Genomic DNA, 26812 nt, shown 5'->3' with positions numbered 1-26812 from the left:
GATTCCATCGATGCAGTAATAATTTGTTTTGATAAACTAAGAAGTTATCATTAATCATGCAATAAATAATAACATTTATTATATTGAATTAAAAAAAAAATGTTTGAAATTCGCTTGCGGCTATGCGAAAGGGGTCAAAATTGACTCGGACCTTTAAAGTAAAATAAAACATAATAGACCTAATATAATAAATTATTTAAGGGCTTACATTTTAAATAAGTTAAATGTCGGAAACAATTTCTATTGATAGTTTCCCTTACAGACATAGTAGACGACCATGTAATAAATCCATTCACATTCATGTATTATTTATTTCTTAATTATTGTATAAAAATATAACATATAACACAAATACATTGCCATATAACTTTAATTTCGTGTTTATTCAAATTTATATTTTCGCATATAAAAATTAAATATCGTAAAGGCAATATTATTATATCTTCACATATTGCCACCTGCCTTGCGGTTGTTAAAATGTATTTCTTGATTGGTAACATCAGGTTAAACCTGCTACTGAAAAGAGTCAGAATATTGTTATATTGATGTTATCATCATTCATGATTTTTCATAATTTCTTTCGTATTTTGGAGGTGTTTTATGCAAAAAGAAATTAGAGGGTGGGTTTGAAAATTTAAATACAGGCCTACTACATTTATTCATATTTCGGATCTAATAGTTTTTATTCATTCAGAAAAATTGATTAAAACGGAAAATGTTTATGTGAATGACATTCTCAGCAGTAATCAGGAACAGCAGCTCATGCTACATAACACTATCTTTTTTGCTGCTGCTCATCTAACTGTATATAGAAGAACTATGCTTTCCTTTTGTGTGTGTTTGCGCCCTCTACAGATGGTTAGCATGACTACACCAAGCGCAATAAAAGTCCAAGAAAGGTCTGTATAAATTAACTATAAAACTAATTAATATCTTACAATATAAAGATATATATGGCCTATAATACTGCTCGTAGTAAAGGTAGAGGCTAAGTATCTAACGCCCTAGGCTAGTGAGCCTAGACTTTATTTATCCTATATTTAGCTAGGCCTAGGCTAGGCGTATTAGTTAGACTGACTAAGGCTAGGCCCTAGCTAGGCCTAGGGCCTAACTAGGCTTTTTTATATCGCGCACAGCCAACTTCAGCCAACAAGAATAGCCTACTATATACAGGTAAGGTGCCGTTTTTTGGTCACCTCGACTTATATGGACTATACCATTATTATTTTAGGGGTGTGGTGTTGTTGTGAATCGGCCGAGAGTGCGAAGCTACTACAATTATTACACAATGCGTACTAGCTTACCTTTTAGGCGGGACTGGTCTCTTGCCCCCTGGTAGCCGAGATGTAGTGTTATACACGGAAGAGTACAGTGGAGAACAGTCCACTCCGGTGTGTGGCTGCTGGTAGTGATAAACACACAGGCCAGCCTATGAGGACTAAACGTACCTTAATTCCGTTGCTGTGTATGTGTGTGGCTACCCGGTGAGCAATCCACAGTACTAGCTAGGCTAGTAGGGTTGAGCTTGACCCCTTGTGGCTCGTACCTCGTAATAGTAGCAATGAGGCTTAAACTATATATATACATAGGCCTATAACCTATTCAATCACAGTGAATACCTGTTGTTCCACCAATATTACCGTAGAACTGGCTTATATACCGCTCAGTCTAGGCCGGGAAGCTTACACAGGAGACCCTGCTGGCTATAGGCTAGTGTATATCTAACACCAGGGAACGTGCGTATGGCTGATAGTGATACAGCATAGGCCTAGGCCTAGTCACGATTTACGTCCGTTCCGTCCAATGTCATGCGTTCAAAGAGGCCGCTACGGCACCGGTCAGTAACGCACGTGACCTCGGGTCACACCTTGGGTCGACCCATTATTATATAAGGGAGTTTTCACTACACTCCTCCCAATTTTATAAAGGCTGAGCCCAGTGTTCTGATGTGGTCCAGTGCCTGGTAGCAATCGAGACTGATTAATTAGGAGGATTCGAGGTAAACTCAGAAAAGTCCGTCCCAATTGAAAATCTGCAAAGATACAATGCGAGAGGTAACCATTCTACACATCTTCCACAGTGAATCAGATCCAGCTCAGGATAGGAATGTGGTAAACGGTCAGTTAACTACCCAGGGGCTGTCAGTCGCGAGGTTGGAGTTACTTCACCCTTCTTCTCAGCGAGACAAAGAACAGTCCTAGGCTAATCAATTTGATAACAGTACTGGTCCATAGGGGACACAGCTTCATGGATTTGCCCTGTGGCTGGCTAAGGTATAGCACATAGCCCTTGTCGGGTGAGGACACGGAAATCGTTATCCCTTTCCATGCATCGCTGCGTCTCCCCACAGGTAAATCCAATAAACTTTTTACCTTATACGAAATGAGAATCCATCATCGGACGAGTGTAGGCCGGCTCTATTCAACCAAAATAATTTCAAACTTGGGCTGGAAAGAATTAGCTCCTAAAGTCGGTATCTCAGGCTGAACTGCCGTGACCATACAACCTTCGTCCTGTGAATATAAAAGTAATTTAATCCATTTGGGACCCGGGTTTCTGTAATGGTCCTTAAACCTCCTGGGTCCCAAACAAAACCCTCACTCCCTATCTCGACACTTGTGTGTCGAATCTGAGCAACTTCCAGAGTGACAATGCAGTGCTCGGATTCCTCCAAACAATACACTGCATTCAGGCTTAAACTTTTCTCCTGAGTGGCAAGAGAAGACAGTTCTGCATCCTTAATGGAGGCGGGATGGGCACACAATGCACTGAGTATGTTGACCAGATGACGGGGTCCTGCCGAAACAGGCACATCATTGCTGGGTACTGAACACACGTCAGCAGCGTTAACCGCACCCCCTTCCACCAGCTTGGTCTCCGTGGCTGTGGCAATGTTCCTGCCCTTCTTCAAGGTGATGTACTGATTAGAAGTATTGACCACAGACAGGTGCGACTTCCGCAATCCCTGGTGTGTGGTAACTGGAATTGCCAACGAAGACTTCCTCTCTGGACCTATATTGTAATCTGGTAATGGTAAATTGTTAGGTATGAGTTGACATTGGACATGCATTACTGAGTGTGGTGGTATCACTCTACGTTTGGCAACAAGAACACGGGCGATTCTAGGGGATTCGGATTCCCGATTTTTCCTCACAGACACCGTGCTTGAGCCTATTGTTAACAGCAAATGTCCGCAGTCTATCATAGCCTTGTTTTTCACCAGAAAATCCTGACCTAGTAACATTTCATCATGAATCGGTGCTACATAGAAGAATTCAGTGTAGACATCCGATCCCAATCTAAAGTTAACAGGTCCCATCTTGTAACCAGGAATTGATGTACCTCTACCTGCTAGAGTAAAGTTAAGCTTGGCTACAATAGGTGGTTTAGACAATAAACGCGAGTATACATTATCTGATAGTATTGTCTGTTCCGCAGCCGTGTCCACAACAGCTGTCACTTCGGTTTGATTTACGTAGACAGTGGTGTATAAGGCACGGTTGGATTGTACTCTGTTGATAATGATGGTTTTTTCAGTCTCATCTGCTTTGGTCCCTGCCTCCACGGTTTGAGTTCGGTTTGTCGCACTTGGCTCCAACAGATCGTCGGTCGGAGTAGCGCCTACAAATGAATCTTTGCAACCTGGGAGTAGTGCCAGCGTGTTCTCTGAAAAAGTACTCATAGAAACATCATTATTATGGACATTATTATTATCATTGACATTATTCTTTTTATGTATTTCAGCCTTTGAGTCAGAGCCCATAGAAGATGCCAGGTTGAGAAGCTGGGCTGCGTTCCCAACCTGCTCTAGTTTGACGTCTGCTTACCTTCTGACCCCAATTGGCAAACCTTTTGACCGGGTTTCTGGCCTTCAACGCACACTCGGGGTGGCGATGCTGGGTCCTGTCTAACCGGTGTTGGTGTTGCCTTGGGTTGCTGTTGTAGTGTAGTCAGCAGAATATCAAATTTGGTTGTCAACTGGTTGATTTGGTTCGACAACTCACTTAGTCGAGTGCCCTTGTTATCCCGTTGAACTGTTTTAGACTCGACGGCTCCATTAGTGGGATCTGGGTTTGGCTGTGAAGGTAACCGGTGATCCTTGGGATCAGGCTTCTTTAGCCTAAGAACGGTAGGTTTTTGCTGGCTCGCCGGTCGAGTCCAACCCTTACTATGTTTACTTACCTTCCGAGCCTCTACCTCTGCCCCACCATCAAAAGATTCCCCTCTATACCTGGGTGTGGTTGGGTGTTCCAGATGTTTAGGCATGTTGGTAAACCGAACATGCGACTTCTGTTGTCTACCCTTCGCACGAATGCAGAGTTCTCTCAGGCCAGTGTACTTCTCGTAGGCTGCCATTGCTTCAGTCAGGGTGGTATAGTTCTGGTGAAGCATATACTGCCCAGCGTCAGCGTCAAGACAACCCACACAGAATTTCACAACCGCCCTTTGACAGATCCAACCCTGCGGGAGATCGCTAAAGGCTTTTCTAGTCAGTGTGAGAACTCTGTCACCCCAATCTTCTATAGATTCTCCTTCATGCTGTACAGCAGCTTCGAATTTCACTTCCAAGACCTCGGGTAACTCCTCGGCCTTAAAGCGTTCGTCAAAAGCTTGTACGATGTGTCTGAAAGAGATATCTACATTCATGTCAGTTAAATTAATAAAATACTCAGCAGCTATGCCGGTAATGCACCAACTGAAAGCATTGCGCATTCCTCTATTGCTGAGGTCATGCTCGTCAGCGTAATTGAGGAAGCGCTCCTTAAAGAGAACCCAATTATCTTTGCCATTAAATACTAGACTTTTGGGAATATCCTTGGGCCTGAAATGCTTCCGCCGCCTAAGGGTTCTACATTCAGTATTCCTCAAGAATTCCCTAAAGTCAGCTAAATATGCATCATGCTCACTTTCACTATCAGAGTCATCCTCCCAGGCCCAACCAACATGTCGTGTCTGAGGTTCACCTCTAGAGGCACGCCTTGTGGAGGGTTGAGATCTCCTATCCCCCAATTCCCTATGATCATAACGAGGTTCATAAGAGACTGGAGTCTGTTGGGTGTTATAGGAGCTATAAAAATCTTTTCTTTCTCTATCATACATTGTGGGCCTATCTTGTGGTGCTTGGTATGTTGATGTGGCTTGGGTCTGATAATAGACTGGCGTACCACTGGTTTTATAATTAAAATGCGTCCCACAACTATCCTGCCAGGTAGATGTTTCTCGGGTACATGGTTGAGAAGGTGTTACCCGGGTACCATGGTAGGAGGATATTGGAGTAGTGTCCTGACGTACAAGCGTTGTCCAGGTATCGTGATATGCAATTGGACTGTTGGCGCTTGATTTAGGAATCCTCTCAGAATTGTACGATAAAGTATCTACTGGTGAATCAGACAGTATATCAGAGACTCTTGTATCGTAATTCTGATTTGCCTTTGTTTTAGGATGTAGAGAAGAATAGCTTGACTCTATCCCTAACCCAGAATGGTCGGGTGGATAAGCAACCTCAAGTGGTGTGCTGGTATCCCGGAGCTCACGGTAAATCGTTGAGTCTCCGTCTCTCCCTCCCCATCTCGGGTTTGGAGTGAAATCCAACCATTTCATAAACTTGCCTTTTCCTGAGCCTCTTATTATCTTCCCTATGTTATTTGGGGTGATGTTGCCGTAACCCTCCCTCCATTCTATAAGTTTTTGGGCACGTGAGGCACCTATACCAGGCAAAAGGTTTAGATCTAACATGTCGCAAAAATTAATAGAAACAAATCTGGATTTTGGAGGCATGTTCAATTATCAAATTGCTACTAAATCGTATATAAATCAATTGAAGTAAACCCAACAATGCTATACCAATACAATATAAAATCGACTTGTGTATAACCGAGGATTGTACTTCTTATATACCACCAGAGAAAAAATATATCTAATAGAAGTAAAAACAACTTTCTCTAAAAGGCAATATTAAAGAAAAACGAATTACACCTGCTTAATAGAAATCACAGTTGCTTAAGATGATATGCAAACGAAGTCAAAGAAACGTGCGAAGTCCGCCCACAAATGTCTTAGGAATTCAGAAGATCACACAATGGAGGATACGCTCCGTAACTTCAGCAATGCAAAAATACAATTTAAATAATTTTATAATAATGAAAATAAATTTAAGCCCTTTTTGCTCTGTAAGTTTAACTTCTCAATGGGTACTAACTGATGAAGTTCTGTTACAAAGGCATTAACGTCTACTATCAATGGCGCCTATAGAGTCGATACAAAAATCCTTGCACTTTATTAAATATCACTAATCGCGGTGAACTCACACCGTGCGGAATTGTTAAAAGTACAGTGGGAGATTTGATCCGTTATGTCGTCTCCAGACGAACTCTACGCTAACAAACTAAGTAACTTGGCGTCTCGAATTCACGTTTTTGCTCGCAGCGCCAATGTTGTGAATCGGCCGAGAGTGCGAAGCTACTACAATTATTACACAATGCGTACTAGCTTACCTTTTAGGCGGGACTGGTCTCTTGCCCCCTGGTAGCCGAGATGTAGTGTTATACACGGAAGAGTACAGTGGAGAACAGTCCACTCCGGTGTGTGGCTGCTGGTAGTGATAAACACACAGGCCAGCCTATGAGGACTAAACGTACCTTAATTCCGTTGCTGTGTATGTGTGTGGCTACCCGGTGAGCAATCCACAGGGGATCCAGTCAAGTCGCCCCATCGCAAAAGTATGGGGCGACTTTGCGATGGGGCGACTTGACTAGCATCCATCCACAGTACTAGCTAGGCTAGTAGGGTTGAGCTTGACCCCTTGTGGCTCGTACCTCGTAATAGTAGCAATGAGGCTTAAACTATATATATACATAGGCCTATAACCTATTCAATCACAGTGAATACCTGTTGTTCCACCAATATTACCGTAGAACTGGCTTATATACCGCTCAGTCTAGGCCGGGAAGCTTACACAGGAGACCCTGCTGGCTATAGGCTAGTGTATATCTAACACCAGGGAACGTGCGTATGGCTGATAGTGATACAGCATAGGCCTAGGCCTAGTCACGATTTACGTCCGTTCCGTCCAATGTCATGCGTTCAAAGAGGCCGCTACGGCACCGGTCAGTAACGCACGTGACCTCGGGTCACACCTTGGGTCGACCCATTATTATATAAGGGAGTTTTCACTACAGTGTGTTATGTTTTATGTAGAGAAGGGTGTCTATTGAATGGGAAGACAATACAATTGTTCTGTTATGTGGTGGTTATAGGGTGGCTAGCCACCCCCCTTAATTCTAAAAAAAAAAAGAAAAACAAGATGCAACCAATTCCCGCGACCGTCGTTAGACCTGACTCTTTTTTAAGAAGAGAAGAGTAGGCTAGCCTAGAGCTAGGGTTAACATTATACTGTAGTTGTGTAAATAGGCCTACATAGTGAAAGAGTTAAGAGTTTAATTATTATTTATGAATTTAAGAGTTTAAAAAGAAAACACGATTTAAAATCTAGAAAATACCCACAACTGAGTTATTTTCAAAACACACGCACTCCTCCTACTACCAGCGTCACGTTTGTCTAGCTCTGGTGGTCCGTGTGTGCAAGCGTTAGCGTGGTATATTTACACCCCTGTACAGAGTGGAGTGTAATATCTCGCATATGAAGGTTTTTTATATAATAATGGTATGCAGTATAAACGATAAAAATAAACTAGACATATGGTATTCTTTTATTATTTCATAGGCATAGAATAAACATGAAATGTCTTGTAAAGTATGTACACGGCCGAAAAAAAGTGTATGGCATATTTGGAATTTTATTGATTTGTGTTATAGACACGGCGATTACTGCAATCATTGTATACTAAATTACATTGAGTTATTCACCCGGCTGTAGGGTATATATCTGAGGTTAACAGACCACCAAAACACAGTACACTAACACATGCACTATATCAAGGCATTTTCGGAGTACCGCATTTACCAAATGTTCATTTCGTTTGAAGTGTTTTTCAATCAAAGTTTATTATTAGTTCGTCGAAAAGGATTTAATTAAATTTACATTATGTAACATTTGTTATTAAATGTGATGGAAACAGTTGCTCTAGCCAATTAAACAGTGTGTAAGCATCTATTTTTTCAAAAATTTTCTGAGGCTCGGGAGGGGGACACCCCCTCCGAAACCCACCCCCGCTCGATGCTACGCACCTCGTTTGCCACTTTCGTGGCCACTCCCCCTCGTCAGATCCTAGATCCGCCACTGTATGTATACTTACTTACTATCCTTAAGTATATAAGCGTGTGAATTAAATTAAGATGATATTAATATTAAACAATATTTGTATTTAATTTCAGGGATGCCTGAACATGAAGAAATCTACAAAACCCCAAAGTGGCCCTTCAGTTTCAGGAGCTCGTTCCAAGACAAACTCAATAAGCAGCACAAAACAGAAAACAGGAAAACCAGTAGCAAGTAGAGCCGTAGTACCAAAGAATGCACAAAATAAACTTGTTAAAACTCCTAAAATGCAGGCTATACCAATGAAGAAGATGGCAGATGGTACAATGCATCCTGAAGGTGGGTTGAAAGGGTGAATGTTAATTAACAACTCCCTGAGTATACATTTAATAGGCCTAACCCCAGTGTAATAATGAGTGAACGGATAAAATACTTTTGTTCTTTGTTCACAAACAATTATATACAGTTATAACAACAATAGCTGTGGATAGATGTACTTGTGGTTGAGAGCTAATTTAAGTACAGTACACCGTTCTAAACCTCAGAATTTTACCGTAGAGAAGAGCCCTTCTAGATGGTTGGATAGATTGATGGATGAATGATAAATGTGTTTAAAACATTCTTAAACTGTTATGTAATGTAATATTCAGAATCATTTTTAAAAAAGCCTTACTGTACACTTTTTAATTATTAAAAAAAGAAACAATATGGATTAAAATGTATTGAGATTATTTGAAATAAATATATATAATTGTATGTTTTATTAGGGTACACAGTGAGGCCTGTTATTCCTGCAGAGAAGGCAGAATTAATATCTGTTGCTAGGGCTATGCATCGTGAAGAGTTTGGTCCAAGGATGCAGAAATTGTTTCAACCTGAAACTGACGCGGCATTGCAAGCAATACAAACAGGTACCAAATACACTTCAGTATTATACACTTGTCCATTGTATGACCCACTATACGAAACCCAGGAGAGGTGCATCATTTGTCCGATGTGCGTCATTTGTCCGATGTGCGACATACCTTATAAATACCATGACGCACTTCTGCATAAAAAAGTGACTTACCTTTAGGTGACTGTGACACACCCATTTTGATGCATTGTGACCATGTTGTTGTTGATATGGTGGGTGGTAATGTGACAGGCATTGACACATCATTGTTCATTGGTGGGTTTTATTAGGTTAATACAGTAGGTCAATAATTATTTGACTCGAGTGAGTGGCCGAGCGGTTAAGAGTGAGTGGCCGAGCGGTTAAGACAGTGGAACCGTAATTACGTAGCCATAACATCGGCAGGGGTTCGAGGCTCACTCACTCCATGGTTCTGGTGGTAGAACGAGTCTTCTCGGATAAGGACTATAAACCGTAGGTCCAGTGTACACATCTAGCTCGTGTGCACTTTAAAGAACCTAGTACATCTTTCGAGACGAGTAGGGGGTTACCCCGGTGTATTAGTACATCACAGCCACTGATCACCAACTGGGCCCTCTGGGAGACCAGTCTTTGACTGAAGAGGTTACCCAGTATAAATATATATTTCAATTTCAATAAATGACGCATCTCCCGGGGTCGTATAGTGGGTCATACAATTGACAAGTGCAGTATAGTTTTTGAAAAGAAATGTCACATTAAGAGCATGTTAGATGATTAGGACCTATGATGTCATGGTAATTTATTGTGCGTATGCATTTGAGTTTGGTTTGGAAATTTGTCAAGTCAACTAACACAATTTCGTCAATTTTATGACTACCTTTTGGATTCTGTTGTCACAGATATACATATTTCCACCCTTTTTTTGGTGTACAGACACAACAAATGTAATCAATATACTGTAATATGCATAAAGTTGTAGGTTGTATCAAATCTAAAGCTTTATTGTTAAACTTGTTTTATCAATAAAAGCCCTGTTACAGGAATCTAAGCATTCCAGTTTTGTCTTTAGATTCAACGAGTTACTGACTAATCCTCTTCGGATCCTTGAGGTAGGCCGGTATCATCTTTTAGTTGATCCTTCCATCTCTTTGGCGGACGCCCTCTTGGTCTTTTGTTTTTAAAGTCTGTTTTGTAATTTCTGTTAACATATGTGTTTGGAGTGCACCTAATCACATGTCCAAACCAGCGTATTCGTTTCTTTTGAATTATTTCGTAGATTGTTTCTTTTATTCCTAATCTGTCCCTTACTGTATGTCTTCATTTCTTTGTCTGTCCCAACACGTAACACCAAGTATTGCTCTTAAGCATCTCCTTTCATTGTGTTTAGCTTTCTGTTGTCATCGGTTTTTAGATTCCATGTTTCTGATGCATATGCCGCAATGGGGACAATTAATGCATTGTATAATCTAATTTAAATTTTTTTTTTTTATTTCTTTTGCTCCATATCGGAACTTTCAGTCTTCCAAATGCACTTGCTGCTAGGGAGATTATGAAGAGTTATGAACTCCCAAAATGAATTTAATTTGGATGTATTCTACATTGACATAAAGTGAATACATTTCAACACTCAAAACACTCAATGCATCCACATGGCCAATATTTCACACTTTGTTTTTGGTATTATTGCTATTATAGGTGTGTATGTTGGTTGGAGGTTACCAGGATACAAGTTTGATTGCATTCGTGTTGGTCATCTTTCCCGTTGTTTCTGCGGCCATATTCTTCAAGACCATGCTAAATATAATGGTAAGTTTCATTTTAAACAACTGTACTGCCAGGAGTATAAATTGGTACTTTTGTATATTGGAATATGATTGTTTGTGTATCCTAAACCTCTGTCTATACTATCAAACTTTATGTGACAACAAAATGTGATGTGCCCATAATAGACATGATGATGTCCTATCACTACCATATTTGAGCATATCACTACCATATTTGAGCACATCACACTTTTCTTGTCAAATTAGTTTGTGTGTAGACAGAGCTTTATATAGAATTTTTACATTCAGTTCTTATACAGGATTACATAATAATTCAACATCATTAACTTTATTTAACTACTGTACTACATTTTGTGATATTGTAATTTTTCTGTATAAGATGCTTTGTTAAATACCCCTGATATTATTGAGTAACCTAATACAAATGTCAATTGAACACCTAGCAAAGAGTCTAAGGGTTCCCTGTGGCCACTGTGAATGCAAGGCATTTGCTTTTGTTCCTGGAAGGCCTGAAGATGTCGGAGAATTCTGGTTTCAGCGACGAAGAAACTTTGATCCATCAACGTGGCGAGCAAAATGCCGCTGTAAACACACACATGAAGAGCACAAATGTACAGGGATGCGACACTGTAAAATTAGAGGTTAGTTTTGTATTTTTTTAAAACTGTTATTTTATATCTATCAAACAGAGAGTAACTCACCAATTACAAGATGGATAAACTATTTTATAATTGATCATACTTATACTCATTTGAGGCTTAGGGAGTGAAGTTGAAAGAATCGTGAATTATATCCCTGGCACTAGGTCAGGAATGAACCCTGAACTCATATTATTAATGTAGCATTAGGTCAACATAGAACTCAACTCAACATATAATCGAGCGCCATAACTGACTTCTACTGTTTGAAAGTGACACACTTTCACAAAACATTAGCATATTTGATTTGCTTTTAGTTGAAAATAACTTCAATTACCGTAACTAGTTGCAATCAGTTTCTCAATGTTGACAAAAGCGCTTCCGCACACTAGTTCATCTTTCAACTTTAAATTGTGGCGTATGTGCGATATTAATTTACTATTAATCAAAATGTTGACTTGATTGCATGCACAGTTCTGTTCTGTAACTCAAAAGTCGACACAGTTCCATGTCGACCAAGAATACCTTGAAATGTGCTTATCTATCACAAGGGTACCCACAAGGTTAGACGTGGAGTTTCAACAAGTTGTACAAACGCGACTCTACAGCTCACTATGTCGGTCGGTAAACACAAACACAAATTTGCGCACGCGACTGCATCCATGTATATGGCCTTGTTTTTTTTAGTTCATGTGTTTTGTTTATTTTTAGGATGTGGTTGTGGGGCATTTAACTCTAACTTTTTATGTGCTGCTTGTGATAAACACTGGGAACAACATGAAACTGTATTTGAAGGAGAATCTGAACGAAGACAAAATGGCATTCCATGTGGTAAGAAATATACAGTAATCAAATATTCATATTATAATACTGTATTGAAATTTTGAAAAGCGGTATTTGTTTCTTGTATACCATCATTGTAAAAGTTTGAAATTAAGCTATATATAACCAGTCGGCCTATCTTTTCAGAGTAAGTTCAGAGTATCCATTTTCATTTTCAAAGATCATAGTTTTCTGTTTCATTCCTTCTACCAATTTCCAATCAGCCTTTATTTTAATTTATTCCTTATACAAAAACTAATAATAAGAAAAACAGTAAATAATTTGTACTTGTATCTAAATCATTTTTTTTTTTAGTAAACATAATAATTAACAAATGTTCATTTTCAGGTGAGGAATACCTACCATTTGCTGAGATGCCTGACCTGCGCAATATGGCATTGACAGGAGTAGACAGCGATCCCGGAATTTACCGAGAACTAGTGGAAGGCAAGGGATCAATACCTCAAGGACGACACATCACACAGGACACCCCAGTTAGGCCAAATGCTACCTCAGCTTTTAAACCTGTCTGGGATTGAACATAAATAGTGCAATAATAATAATAATTTTATATATTTAAAAATAAAAAAACAGTTTTAATTGATTAAAAAAGAGTTTAATTAATTATGTAAAATAGATTTTAAGTAAAAGATAGAAGTTGACTTATACCATCAGTTAGATTTATAGATCAGATTTATGCTATACATAAAAGTTATTATTTACCTCAAAAAAACTGTATTTTTAAGAGGAAAAAGGCCAACCACCGGAAGCCCATTGTCTGGAAGTCGATGGTTTTCGGTTAAATTTAACAGTTTATTGGTTATTTTTTATAAGCGTAATCATTATTATATCAAATTTGTTCTGGAAAACGTCAATAACTCTATTAAAACTAGAATTTAATTTGTCACTTTTATAATAATAATAAGATTTTTATAGCGCACATACCACTCAAGAGTGCTCAAGGCACATTATTTTACTGACATTTAATTTAAAAAAACGATGCACGCACGTTAAAATACGATCGCAAAATGTTGATGTATGTATATATATATAATTATATTGATGCATATCATTATGATCTGATGCATTATACGTTTGTTACTGTGTTACAACCGCTAATGTAGAAAACGCCAGCTAATGTCGAAACAACTGTTAATATAGAACAATCCACCGCTAATGTAGAAACACCAACAGCTAATGTAGAAACACCAACAGCTTATGTAGTAAATAAAAAATCAACACCAGCTAATGTAGTTTTGTCTCAAAGAGTTTTAAACCGTAAATCGCATACGCTCACACATTTGGACACTATTGTTTACCTGTAGGCTAAAGTCACTAGAAGGTGCAGCTCACACTGTGCTCACTCACCCTCAACTGCAGTAAGTGTAGACCATGCTTTTCTTGTAGGTGTTTCTTTATTTCTAAAGCAAAAATATCGAAAATTGTAAACAATTTTATGTATACGGCTCACTCTCCAGGCTCTTTAAAAAAATACATTTATTTGTTTATTATTGTAAATGTGTTATCTCAATTGTTTTTTAGTTACATTACATAAGTATGTTATGCCTACAAAAGTACCGGCAATAACTACTAAAGAAGATAAAATATAATTATTAAGAAAGAGATGAAAAGTTGACGATATATAGCCCCCAAAAAATGTTGTTTTAATATTTTAAAGCTTAAATAATAGCTTACAAAGTAAATTAATGAAGTTAATGATAATTATAAACGACTGATCACGAATCACACAGAATACAAAGATCTCACATTTAAAGTAACAATTTTTTTAGACATTCTTCTATGTCACATACATCAATTTTTTTGTCTAATTTTGAAAATTACTTTTTGTTTCATTTGAACATTCACAAATTTGAATTTAAAGAAGAAAATGATTACTCAATTTCAGAGTGGGACCATTTTACCTACCTGTTGAGGTCAATTTTAGCGGGACCATTTTCACAGCAAGAATTAGCATATAGAAATGTGAACATCCAAGCTCTTTATGTGTAACACCACAGAGAAAGAAACATTTCATTTGTTTTACTTATTATGTTTTTACCATATTACGATATATAAAACTATTATATTTGGCATTTGTACCTTGAATCATGTTGGTCCGTTATGGTTCATTTAATTTTATAATTCTTCGTACAATAGGCTATAAAAAGACCAAGTGTGTTTACCAATCATTTGCGTTCCACATAATGAACCGATCAATTGTGTTTCCGCATTCATTGGGTAAACGCTGTGTTCTGTTGTCATGATGCCAATATGTCTGTAACGCTTTACTGGTAAGTATGTAGACTCACATAAATAATTGATTTTATCTATATTTTAGAATGACATTTAGCGTAAGAATGTTCTGCTGTTGTTAGTTCATTCATATACATAATAGACTATAAGAATGAACGTCATGTTTTAAAATATAGTAGGCCTATAAACACGATTTAAAAAATTTTCTTATACTACCCCTTCATTCAGAATTACACTTGTGTCGGGAAATCCCATGCAAAACGCTTTGCTGCAGATCACGACGTTTACCATGTCTGCATGATGGCTTCCGTAGCACGTAAATCGTGTTTTCACTCTATTACTGTATAGGCCTACAAATTCTAGCAGGAATAGAGTCACTATAATAGTTAGGATATTAGGTTATGCACAATATAACGTGAACTAAATACCGGTCCCAGGATCAAAAACGAATAAAAAATTCAATGACATGATTTATTTTAGTGTCAAATTGTTCAATTCACTTTGATACAACATTTTCCCATGACTGATATTATTCCTGTCACTTTCTTTGAACTAGTCTGTTTTATATATCTCGGTTACTAGGCCGATACATTAGCAAATTGTTCAGAACATTATATATATATAATATATGTATTGTCTATTTGATCTAATAATTTTTTTCTTCCAAAAGTGACTGGAAACATTCTTATTGAATTACTACACTGCACAGGGTACGTAAACGTAATTAAGGATTCCACCATAGAGACCATACGAAGACCATATCAATTGCTTTATGGTAAGGGAAACAAGGCAAATCTAATAACATGCGCATTTAATTATTTGCGACCCTGACGTAATTGCACTTTATAGTTTTTTTTTGGTGATATCACACAAATTCATTTCAGTGTTCGGGACTGCACCGTGTTTCCAGGAATAAAATGAACCGTCCATTTATTTATTTGCAGGTCACATACATCAGCCTAAACCGGAATGACCCATCAGCTACGTGTGTTTATGTGGGAGTATAAGGCCAGTTCTTATAAATGGCCTAATGGCTTTAACTCTGCAGTTTTCGAAGCGAGTAGCATGCTTAAAAGAAATCGCAAACTTGAGCAAGCCATCTGTGATATAGACGACACGATTCTTAACTACTACATTCAGTGTATAGATAATATGGACAGATTCTTTGTTTCTATAGGAAGTACACCGGAGGGAATATCATTAGCGTCATCAGATAGAGACGTTATGTTCCTTTCATTAAAATTGGCAGCTACAGAGCGTAACGTTCATGGCAGTGAAAGAGGAATTTTACAGATTGAGTACACCACCAAACCGGGTTATGTTAGACTGCGAGTTCCCTTAGCCACAGCTAGATCATACGGCATGATCCCCGGTCACGTTCACGTGGAAAAACGACGACTGTACTTGAAGAACGATGCATGGAAAGATGGAATTCTGAATAATGAACAAAATCCTGAAATATCGAAAGTTCACGGACCGGCACTGACCAATGAAGCAGGTCTGCAAGACACTGTCCACGGAGTTCACTGTGCTCAATGGCCAAGTTGCGCTAAAGGTTTTCTACGAAGAAAACGTGCAATTTCTAAGTGGCCATCGTCGAAGATCATGCGAAGTATTATGCAGAAGGGTTGTTGTTTGGTGCCTATTGGTCATCCAATGCATCACCAAGAAAACCTGCTGTGGAGAGTGTCCTTCAACATGGCTGAACAGGAGTTACTTCGTAGTTTCAATGACACCCAGGTCTTTTGCTGTTTTATGTTGAAAATGATACTTCGTACTCATTTTCCAGAGGAAACTGTGCTGTGTTCTTATTGGTGCAAGACCGTCGTGCTGTGGCTCGTTCAGAATACAGAACGTCGTTGGTGGATCAAAAAACATTTTATTAGGAACCTTCACAAAGCTCTGTATTTGCTGCATCGTTTTATGGAACACCATTATTTACCAATGTTCTTTCTCCCAGAGAACAACCTCATTTCTCACAAGGATAAACATGCTTGTCTTCGTGTAGCAAGAAGCCTAGGAGACATGCTGCATGTTTCAACCTTCGTTCGTGCAGTGCTAGACTGCTTAATATACTCGAAGGTTTCATTGGTGACCACAGACGAGTTTCCAACAAGAAATAACAGCAACATAGTGTCTTTTCAAGTAGACGAGTCACAGAATCAAACTAATGTAAAGTCTTTCCTTGATTTCATGCAATTGCACTGGCAGAAAGATCACATTTTGCCACATCGTCATTGGGCTGTGGCAGAAGAAGCTCAAGTGCTTGCTACCTTCCTGGAGATTTATGAAGAAGATGACCCCCGCGCTATCGAGTACACACAATCAATGATACGAGAATCCGATGATGATTTCTTAAAGAAATTTGATGTTCTGCTACAACACAAACTTGGCAAAAGTATGTTATTTAATCATCATAAGACAAGACTAAGCATGCAGAAAACTGAAGATCTTCTTGAGTCATCTTGTGTAATAACATACCCAGTAAGTGGCTACCAAGATATCATATATGGGACAGTATACTCTGCTTTCTTTCTTTACATTCGATCAAGGGACAGGGAGTCTTTATGCAAACTACAGAACATAGAAAAAGATCTCGTCGAGGCACAGTCTGATGCCTTCAAAATAATTTGCATTGCTCTGTCTGATATTCAAACGTGTCTTCTGGAACGAGATAAAGTTTTACGTAGTTTAATCGACAGTATGGCGCTGACAAAGGCAAAGACTTGTATTAACAGCGTGGCGTTTGCATTCTATTTAATGTTGAGGCTTTCTGCTAAGCTTCAGCGAAACACGCGCGCTCCACTAGTGCGCCGCTACGTAAGACTATTCCGAGGATTTGAAAAATATTTGCACAATCTTCCTCGAGAGCAACTGGACGTGTACCATTTCTTGTTGGAATACATAAATGTTGAAATGCTGACTGACGGAAATTTTCAGTAAAAACCATTTAGTTTATAATAGTCGGTTTTGTGTAGGGATATCATCATGCTATAAATGCGCTGTTCCCACTTTGACGTAACGACGTAGGTGCAGCGCAAATACAGTGATTTTAAACACGAGTGCTTTTCAGATGAGTATGCTCGCCGATGCGAGCTATCAGTACAATACAGATAATTGATTTGAATAGAGAAAATTTATTAAAAAGTGACAGTTATATTTAAAAAGGTAGATTCGAGTAAAATAAAATAATGTTTTTTTAACATAGCTACTTTATTGAGTAAAAGGTTTAGGCTGGATTAACACACCGTCGTTTTTACTGAACATTCTATTATTATAGGGATTTTATTTATATATTTGGAAAATATACATTTTTTTCTTTTGTGGTGTGAACCACCACTTTTATTCATTCAATAATAACCTGTAATAATCAATACAATTGTATCAAAATTATTTATAAATATTTTTTTATATTATCCTCCATTTGTTCATAATTTTCTAATAATTTATTTGCTGTTTCTCTATAAATATTGAAATTTATATTTTGAATGATGAAAGCAATATTCCATTTGGATGACCTGAGAAGTAATACATTTTCCTTTAATAAAGATTTGAGTATTATATGTTTTTGTTTTTAGCTAATTAATTGTGTCATTCGTTATAATCCACAGATCTTTAATATTTACAAACACGTACATTCTTGTTATTAGTGTTGAAGGCAATGTTCCACTTGCTTATAAAGCTTAATGGCCAAATGGTTGTAACAATGTTCGAAGGGTATTTACAAACACATTCTTGCTATTATGATTCTTAATTATATTTATCCAATCTTTTGAAATGGCATCAACTATGGAAGCTTGTTCTATGAGCACGAAAGTAGCATTGATATTTTACATTGATATTATTATGCCAAGCGTGCAGCAAAAAAAAGAAAGAAGAACAAACATGTTCGTACCAAATATTAAGCCAGTAACAGTAACACACCGGGTTGACATTGAAAATATAACATGTTGTTACAAAGTGTGACGTGTAACAACAGTTCTTTTACAACCTAAACAATTTCTAAATTGTGATTAGTTCTTTATCCCAAATTAAGTTACCGTAAATCGTAAATAATTGTAACCCTGGGTTATTATCCTTAGGATGGGTTACTATTAGAAAGGGGGTTACTATTAGAGTAGTGGGTTATTACTACTAATCTTAGCTGGAAATAATAACCCACTCCAACTTTTACGGTCAGCAACTCATATCAAAATAATAAAACTAATATTTTTTAAACTCAAAAACACTCAACCCCCCCCCCCCCCCACTCTCGAGATCAACATGCATTATCTCCTTATTTTCAAATAACGGTTGCATCATATGTTTTTGTGACTCTAATAGTAACCCCCATGGTTACTATTAGAGTAGTGGGTTATTCTTAAAGATTGACTTATAAGGTGGGTTACTATTAGAATGGGTGTTACTATTAGAAGATTTATGGTACATAGTACTTCTTCCAATCCACAATAATGGCACTTGTTTTTACTTTTGTTGGGGCTCATACCAGATACTTTTTAAAAGGGAAAAGTGTCACCCGCTAATGGAAAGAGGTGTTTTGGTGTCTATCCACCTTTTTGCCATTTGGTCACAACTTTAAATTTAACTATTAGTATTATGTTACAGCTGTAGCATCCATTGCGTTTTTGTTTCTCTCTCTTTTAGGCTCACATACTACTATTATGGGAAACTGTAGATCAAAAAAAAAAACAAAGGGAGGCAACTCATGGGCATTCAACCAATAATTCTGATTCTGTTGTGGTTGATGGGTTTGTACCAACCCCAGGCAACCCAATTCCAATGCCGCCAAGTAAGTTGTGTATAAATATGTCGAAATAGAAAAGTCGGTATAAATAATGAAGGAGGAATTGTAGATGTGAGGTATTGTATTGTACCGTCAGTAATGTATCATTAGCGTTATCTTCATCTTAATTTTAATTTTGTTTGGATATTTTATGGGTTTTTTGTTTGTGGAAGTGGAACCTTTAATACCTAGCCATAATATCAGCAAGGGTTCGAGGCTCACTCGCTCCATGCTTCTGGTGGTAGAACGAGTCTTCTCGGATATGAACTATAAACCGTAGGTCCAGTGTAAACACTTAGCTTATGTGCATTTTAAAGAATCTAGTAGATCTTTCGAGACGAGTAAGGGTTACCCTACAAGGATACAAGGATACAAGGAAACTTTATTCATCCCAACTTGGGAAATTGTGTTGCTGTCTTATTACAATGCCGTAAAGAAAAGAGAAATGATAGGCATAAAACATAAGTGTGATAATAATAATAATAATAACAAAAATACTACTAGTATATCACAGCCACTGATCATAACTGAGAGGTCGCCCAGTATAAATAAATAATAACAAACAAACATAATACAATCTGATGACTACCAGGAAACTAGAACTCTAGTAAAAACATTATTTAAAGCATAAATCATTTCCTATTCTATAAAATATCTGAATTTCTAAAAAATCAGCGGTCATTTCCGAAATTAGAGAATTGGCTTTGGAGCAACCTGAATATTTTAATGTAGGGCCTATACGATTTTAATAATCACAAAAAAAAACAGTATTTGTATAACATATAGATCTAATCTTTTTGTAGTATTATCATACAGAGCATTGTATGACTATGATGCCAGGACGGAAGATGATATTTCCTTTAAGAAAGGCGAGTTCATGTAAATAATAAATAATAGGTATTTAGTTTTTTTCATTCAAAATTGTTTTTAATTATTAATGTATTGCTTGTTGAATAGAATTACATAAGTAGTCTTGCATGCGTAACTACTGTATACCTAGAATACATTTGTAGTAAATTGTGTATGCAAGTCAGGCTGCTCTAAAGACTGATTACATTTTTACTATGCTTTTATTGCCAATGCTTCTCAACAGGAGACAATAATTTGTCTCAGGCTTAAATTAGGTCTAGTGGTTTCCACTGTAAAACAATCAAACCATGTTGTAAGCACAGTGTAGGCCTACAGTAGAACAATGTCTTTGAATATCAATGGCAAGTTGGGATTCATGCATCTTAAAATTACCAAGAAAATATTTTTCCATCATAATAAATATTCATTTAAATTTACTTTATTTTTTACATTTTCTTTAGTGATGGTGATTGGTGGTTAGCAAGATCGACTGTAACAAACAGGGAAGGATACATTCCTAGCAACTATATTGCGCCAGTAAATAGCATAGAATCTGAAGAGTATGTAGCCTAGCTTTTAAAATAATTTACAAATAAGATTTAGTACTATATTCATAAATTAGTGTGCAGGTAGAATAGAAGACCAAGAATACTAAACTATCTTGAAAACAACTCTCTGTCTATTGATGAATAAGAGAAACATCGATGTTTAGGCCTAATATGAGTGAATTTCATGTTCACTATGACCATATTTTTCTCTCATACAGTTAATTATATCCATTCAATTAGAATTTAAACCACAAAATGCTCTTTTTCATGTTTTTTGTCATAAATATAAATTATATTTATCACAGAAACGGAAACCCCACTTTTCTTTCCTAAATTAAATATATGATTTCTGAAACCAATATGTTCTCGCCTAATGGAATTGATCACCATTTGTTTTGTCACTTTACAGTTGGTATTTTGGAAAAGTTAGTCGAAAAGATGCAGAGAAGCGACTACTATTACCTGGTCTACCGCAAGGCACATTTATTATCCGAGACAATGTAGCAAGTCCGGGAAACTTCTTATTGTCAGCGAGGAGTTATGACGACACAGGGGAGGAACACGTAAAACATTATAAGATTCGAAAAATCTTGGACAAGAGAGGTTATTTCATTTCCTCTAGAATTCAGTTTAGCACACTCAATGATCTGGTTGTCCGTTACCAACGTAAGTCTACTGCACCCAACAATGCACATAGCTTCACGATTATACATTTAATCATATGAGATGGACTGAAAAAGAACATGGCAAAGACTGTTGTTTTGAACTTTTTGACACCCACATCATAGTCATGCATTCAGTAGTATATTCTCTATATTTCCGACTGCAGCCATTATATGGCCTTGTTTAAATGAACAATGAAAAGTTACTAAATGATTGAATTACTTTTTGTTATGTTCAGAACAAGCTGACGGGTTGTGCTGCAGGCTAGGAGAACCAGTCCCGAAACAAAGTCCCAAAATATTAAGCCTAGGCAAGGATGCCTGGGAAATTCCAAGAGATTCCTTACAACTGGAAAAAGTCCTTGGTGCTGGACAATTTTGTGAAGTCTGGAAAGGTAATAGAAATATGTCTGTTGTAGGTTTCATCTTTGACCTCTATGTGTCTTGGGTCTTGGGTTTTTTTATAATTGTTTACAAACTTACTTACATTTTTTGCAATTTATTTTTATTTGTATTTTTTTTAACAAAACAAATATTAGATAGCAACAATTATACATTTGAGATTGACAGTGTATTTGGAAATCTTGGAGTATTGTATCTGCCCTTCCACATCGCTACTTTTAAAAGAAGGAATTATTTTGGTTGCTTATTTTCTACATTCTTTAAAGATGTATTGTTCCCCAAACACATGAAAAATGAAGATTAATTAAATCGGACTTTGAATAGGTTATTTTGTAGTTTTAATAGTTAATAACTTTCGTAAAAAAAAAAATGTTTTCACTAAACTTATAAAATGACAAAATTAATGATTAAATTCATGAACCAAAAACCAATTGCTTTAAATTAAAATAAACAGGTAAATTTTTGTCAAAGTGGATAACTATTATGTGACGTTAACATGGCATATGCATATATTATGATAAATATATATATATAAAAATAAATTTAAAAAAAAAAGAAGAAAAAACATGGCATATTCAACAATATAATTATTTTTCAGGAGACAATACATCTTTAAACAATTTTTATTTTAGGTCGTTGGATTGGAAAGACACCAGTTGCTATCAAAACCCTTAAACCAGGAACTATCTCTACTGCGGCATTTTTAGAAGAGGCAAACATTATGAAACATTTTATACACAACAACTTAGTACAGTTATATGCTATATGCTCAGATAAGGTAATTTATTTGATATCCACTTAAATCCATTTTCAGGAAGTCGTTTTGTCTCCAAATAGCACTGGCACCGGAAAAATTATAGAAGCAAAGTGTCGGTATATCAGTCGTACTGTAGGCCTACAGGACGTGAATCATTGTATTCAATATTCTTATTCAGCAAGTGCTTGATATAGGTTTTCTAATGTTTCAAATATAGCAAACAACCAAACAAATATTAACTAGTACAATCTGTTTGAAAAGACATAATTTTCATTTTTAATGATCTGTATAAGATTATATATAACCACCGTGCATTAAAATGAACCATTTATACTAATAATAGTAATATTATAACCTAGTTTGCCTTATTGTCCTTGTCCGTATAGGTTTTTATTTATTTATATGTCTGTAAATATGTATATATAGTTTTGTATGTACGCCTTTTGGAAAATGAACATTTTATTTTATTTCAATGATATTTTATGATGGAACAATAAATATGATTATCGTTTGACAGCATGAAATACGCTACGAAATGCTAGTTACTCTGAAAAAGCTTACTATCATATACCTGTTACTGACTTGTTTGCATAGCTCTCCCCATTATTAGCATAGCACAACAATGAGAGACATTAATTTTGATGAGAAGGTCATGGAATACTAATTAATTAAAAAACTAAAAACCTGAGACCTGTAACCCTAGGTAGGGACCCTGACGGGTACTCTCCCTCCGGGTCAAAGGGATCCCGAAACTCATCGGTGGGCAGGGGCGCTCATCTCCCTGTTCAGGGCTATTCCTGATGATTACCCAGCCTATTTACATTTAAAATTAAACACCAAGACATATCAATTAATTAATTAACTTAATGACTACTGGACATGGTAGTTATTGTCTTCTATAGAAGATGCTGGAAGCACTTCCTTATATAGTCTTCTCGGTCTATACACAATAATAATAGAATTAATATTAAATCATCTCTTAAAAAAAACCTCGCTTGTATTGCACAGGAACCAATTTACATTGTCACAGAATTAATGGCCAACGGCAGTCTGCTTGAATATCTGAAAGATGGAGACGGTCGTAGCTTGGAGCTGGTTGATCTTGTTGACATGTCGGCACAGGTGAATTTTTTATGCAAATTATGTGCATACAATAATTGCATGCATTCTTTAATTATGTTTGATAAAGTAAATGTGCCAAGAATAATTGTTTCTAAACATTGACCCAAAGAAATCTGATTTGTTAAATAATAACAAAGATGAAAATTATTTCAAAATTTATTGAGAGTACAGTATATACATTTCGGATCTTACTATATCTCTAGATAAAAGCTATTGCATAAACAAATAATATATAAATGTCATACTTATGTCGTAAAATAATACATTGTAATATAGCGACATATAACAACATGGATATATGTATTTGGCAGGTAGCACATGGTATGGCATACTTGGAGATGCGGAATTACGTCCACCGTGATCTTGCAGCACGCAACATTCTGGTTGATGAAAATGGTGTGTGTAAAGTTGCCGATTTTGGTTTGGCTCAACGAATAATTGAAGATGATGAGTATACTTCTAGAAAAGGAGCCAGTTTCTCAATCAGGTGGACTGCCCCTGAGGCTGCAATGTTTGGTCGTTTTACAATCAAATCTGATGTCTGGTCTTTTGGTATTCTTTTGACTGAGTTAGTTACACATGGACGTTTTCCCTATCGGGGTATGCTACCCTTCTACTTTACTCTTTTTTCTGTTCATACCGTTTTATATCCGTTTTTATTTTTTATATGCGCTGTAAATTTAGTTGATGTAGTTTGCACTCGATTCCCAGTGCTGTATCTCCACAAACTATCTATTTTCGAAGTATGATCATTGGAATTTGGTATACAGCATTTATATCACAAGTGATGCCTGTATCATGTAAGGTTAGGTCAAGGGTTAGTTATTTACTATAGATATATGTGGAACACATACAGTACAGAGAATTGGCTGAGTATGTGGTGCTTGGTTTCTCAGTTATAAGATCATTTGATATGTCAATAGGGCAACTTTCTAAACATTTTTAATACATTGACTTTACAGTTAAAATGTCTTGAAGTATAATTACATTATTTTTATTTTCTTTTAGGAATGGATGAAGTACTCGAGCGAGTAGACAGGGGCTACCGAATGCTAAAGCCTTCAAACTGTCCAGACTCCTTATATATTTTAATGAAGAACTGTTGTTTTTTTTGCTTGTTTTGCATATTGAATTATTTCTTTCGTGAAATATGTTATTAAACATGATCGCATTTTTAAAGTCGTTGATTCGTCACAAGGAGTAGTTTGTTAATTCCATGGATACTACTCTACTTCTACTGCTTGTGTTACTCTCTTTTAGCTAATGAATATTAAAGTGAAGATGATTTGATATTTAAATCGATACCTGAAATTCATTTATGAGTTAACCGACAAAAATCTTTTTTTTTACGTAAACAAAAAATGGAATGTGTATTTGTTTTTTATCGTTGATTTTATGTATTTCGTTTATTTTTAAGGTGTGGTTCGGTGATTTTTAACTCTGTTATGTGCTGCTTGTGATAAAAACTAAGTCTGTATTTTAAGAAGAATCTGAACGAAGACAAAACGGTATTCTATGGTAATTGAAATTATTGTACTATGATAAGGAAGGTTCTCAAAAGCTGTATTTGGTAAAGGCTTGTAAACCATTCTTATGTTTGTACACATCCAGTAACATTAGTAAAAAATTCAAATAATGTAATTTTTCAGGCGAGGAATACCTACCATTTGATGAAATTCCTGCCCTGCGTAATATGGCGTTGACCGGATTAGACAGCGATCCTGGAATTTACCGAGAACTAGTGGAAGACAAGGGATCAATACCTCAAGGAAGACACATCACACAGGACACCCCAGTTAAGCCATGTGGTAACTCAGCATTTAAACCTGTCTGGGATCAAACAGAAAAAGTGCAATAATGTTTTATATAATATTTATAATAATGATTATATTATTTTTACCTGAAAAATTGGGTCTTTAAGATTTTAACATAATTTCCCGAGTAGAACTTACCATCTTTATAATCCTACCATTGCAAATAAATACATATTAATAATTGGTATATAAATTCATAGGTGGGACCACTTTTACCTACAGTTTAATTGTTTGTTTGGCCACTTTTAGATGGCCATTTTCATCGCACGCTCATTCCATGGAGGCTAGGAAAACATTAACCTCCACCATGATTATTCAGTATAACCATACAGAAAGTAAACAGAAATATTTCTTTTAAACCCGCCGCTTGACTTTTAACTGTTTCATTATTGTTTTTTTGTCATTAAAATTATGGTTTTTTTTAAATTGATATTCTATTTATTAATTTAAAGATGTATTGTCCCTTGAAACACAAAAAAATGAAGGTCAGAATATTCTAAATTTAAATTGGCCATATCAAAGTAATGTTAAAGTTATTCACTTTAAGTCGAAAATTCGAGCCAAAAACAACAATTTTACGTAATTAACAGCTAAATTAACTTGATTACATTTCTTCTGGAAAATCATCGCGAGCGAAAGTAAACAAAGGTTTCAAACCATGATTATACATTATGCATGATGCTAATTAGGATTGTTTACAACTCGTCACGGTTGAGAAGGTGTTTTCACACAGATCGCGAGGAAGTTTTATGACTATGCATACAGAGTAGCCAAATAAGCGCGTTGCATTATGAGATATGTTTTGATCGAAAACTTTGACTGGAAGTCAAAGTTATTTTTTGAACCAAAAAACGTCTGTATTTCAGTTAAATGATTTTTTTTTCGACTAATTCTTGGTGAAAGTTAATAACTATTATGATACTTCAAAATGACCCACTTTTTTTCAAAATCTTTTATTTTTTATTTTTTTGGAATTTGACAAAGGGACAATACATCTTTAAGAAATAATGATTTATTATCAATGTTTTCAGTAGGCCTATAGTACACATTTAGTGTAACGTAAGATATAGTATGAAATGCTCTATTTAATTTCACCTTTTATAAATACCAGAAAAAAATCAACAATAATGGATATAAATAAAACTCGTTATAATTTATTCCACGAGATAAAAAATATATTCATATATAATATTATATTCAGTTAAACATTGTCTGAAATATCTGGGTATAGCTGATACTTTGAAAGTGTAAAAGTTTGTTTCAAATGATAAATTTAAAGATCA

General features: G+C 36.3%; 2 protein-coding genes across 2 annotated transcripts; both read left to right on the top strand.

Moving 5' to 3' along the window:
- The first annotated feature begins 868 nt into the window (after positions 1–868).
- Positions 869–26792, top strand: LOC144853621 (protein FAM221B-like). Its single transcript, XM_078711354.1, has 7 exons — positions 869–899; positions 8335–8557; positions 8986–9129; positions 10791–10901; positions 11323–11520; positions 12229–12348; positions 25365–26792. Exons 2-7 carry the CDS (start codon positions 8347–8349, stop codon positions 25571–25573), a joined length of 993 nt encoding a protein of 330 aa, XP_078567480.1. The 5' UTR covers positions 869–899; positions 8335–8346; the 3' UTR covers positions 25574–26792.
- LOC144853612 (uncharacterized) lies at positions 14573–17863 on the top strand. Its single transcript, XM_078711344.1, has 3 exons — positions 14573–14630; positions 15263–15367; positions 15537–17863. The coding sequence occupies exon 3, from the start codon at positions 15562–15564 to the stop codon at positions 17533–17535; it is 1974 nt and encodes a 657-aa protein (XP_078567470.1). The 5' UTR covers positions 14573–14630; positions 15263–15367; positions 15537–15561; the 3' UTR covers positions 17536–17863.
- Positions 26793–26812: the final 20 nt, after the last annotated feature.

Source organism: Antedon bifida, chromosome 10, assembly GCF_963402885.1.
Source record: "Antedon bifida chromosome 10, ecAntBifi1.1, whole genome shotgun sequence".
NCBI classification, from domain to species: domain Eukaryota; kingdom Metazoa; phylum Echinodermata; class Crinoidea; order Comatulida; family Antedonidae; genus Antedon; species Antedon bifida.
Note: the sequence above shows the minus strand (reverse complement) of the source record. Positions and strands in the feature narration are given on the sequence as shown.

Coding starts and splice junctions, on each gene's coding strand:
- LOC144853612 (XM_078711344.1), top strand. CDS start 15,562: ATGACCCATCAGCTACGTGTGTTTATGTGGGAGTATAAGGCCAGTTCT.
- LOC144853621 (XM_078711354.1), top strand. CDS start 8,347: ATGAAGAAATCTACAAAACCCCAAAGTGGCCCTTCAGTTTCAGGAGCT. Junction 8,558..8,985: donor TGGTACAATGCATCCTGAAG/GTGGGTTGAAAG, acceptor ATGTTTTATTAG/GGTACACAGTGAGGCCTGTT. Junction 9,130..10,790: donor ATTGCAAGCAATACAAACAG/GTACCAAATACA, acceptor TTGCTATTATAG/GTGTGTATGTTGGTTGGAGG.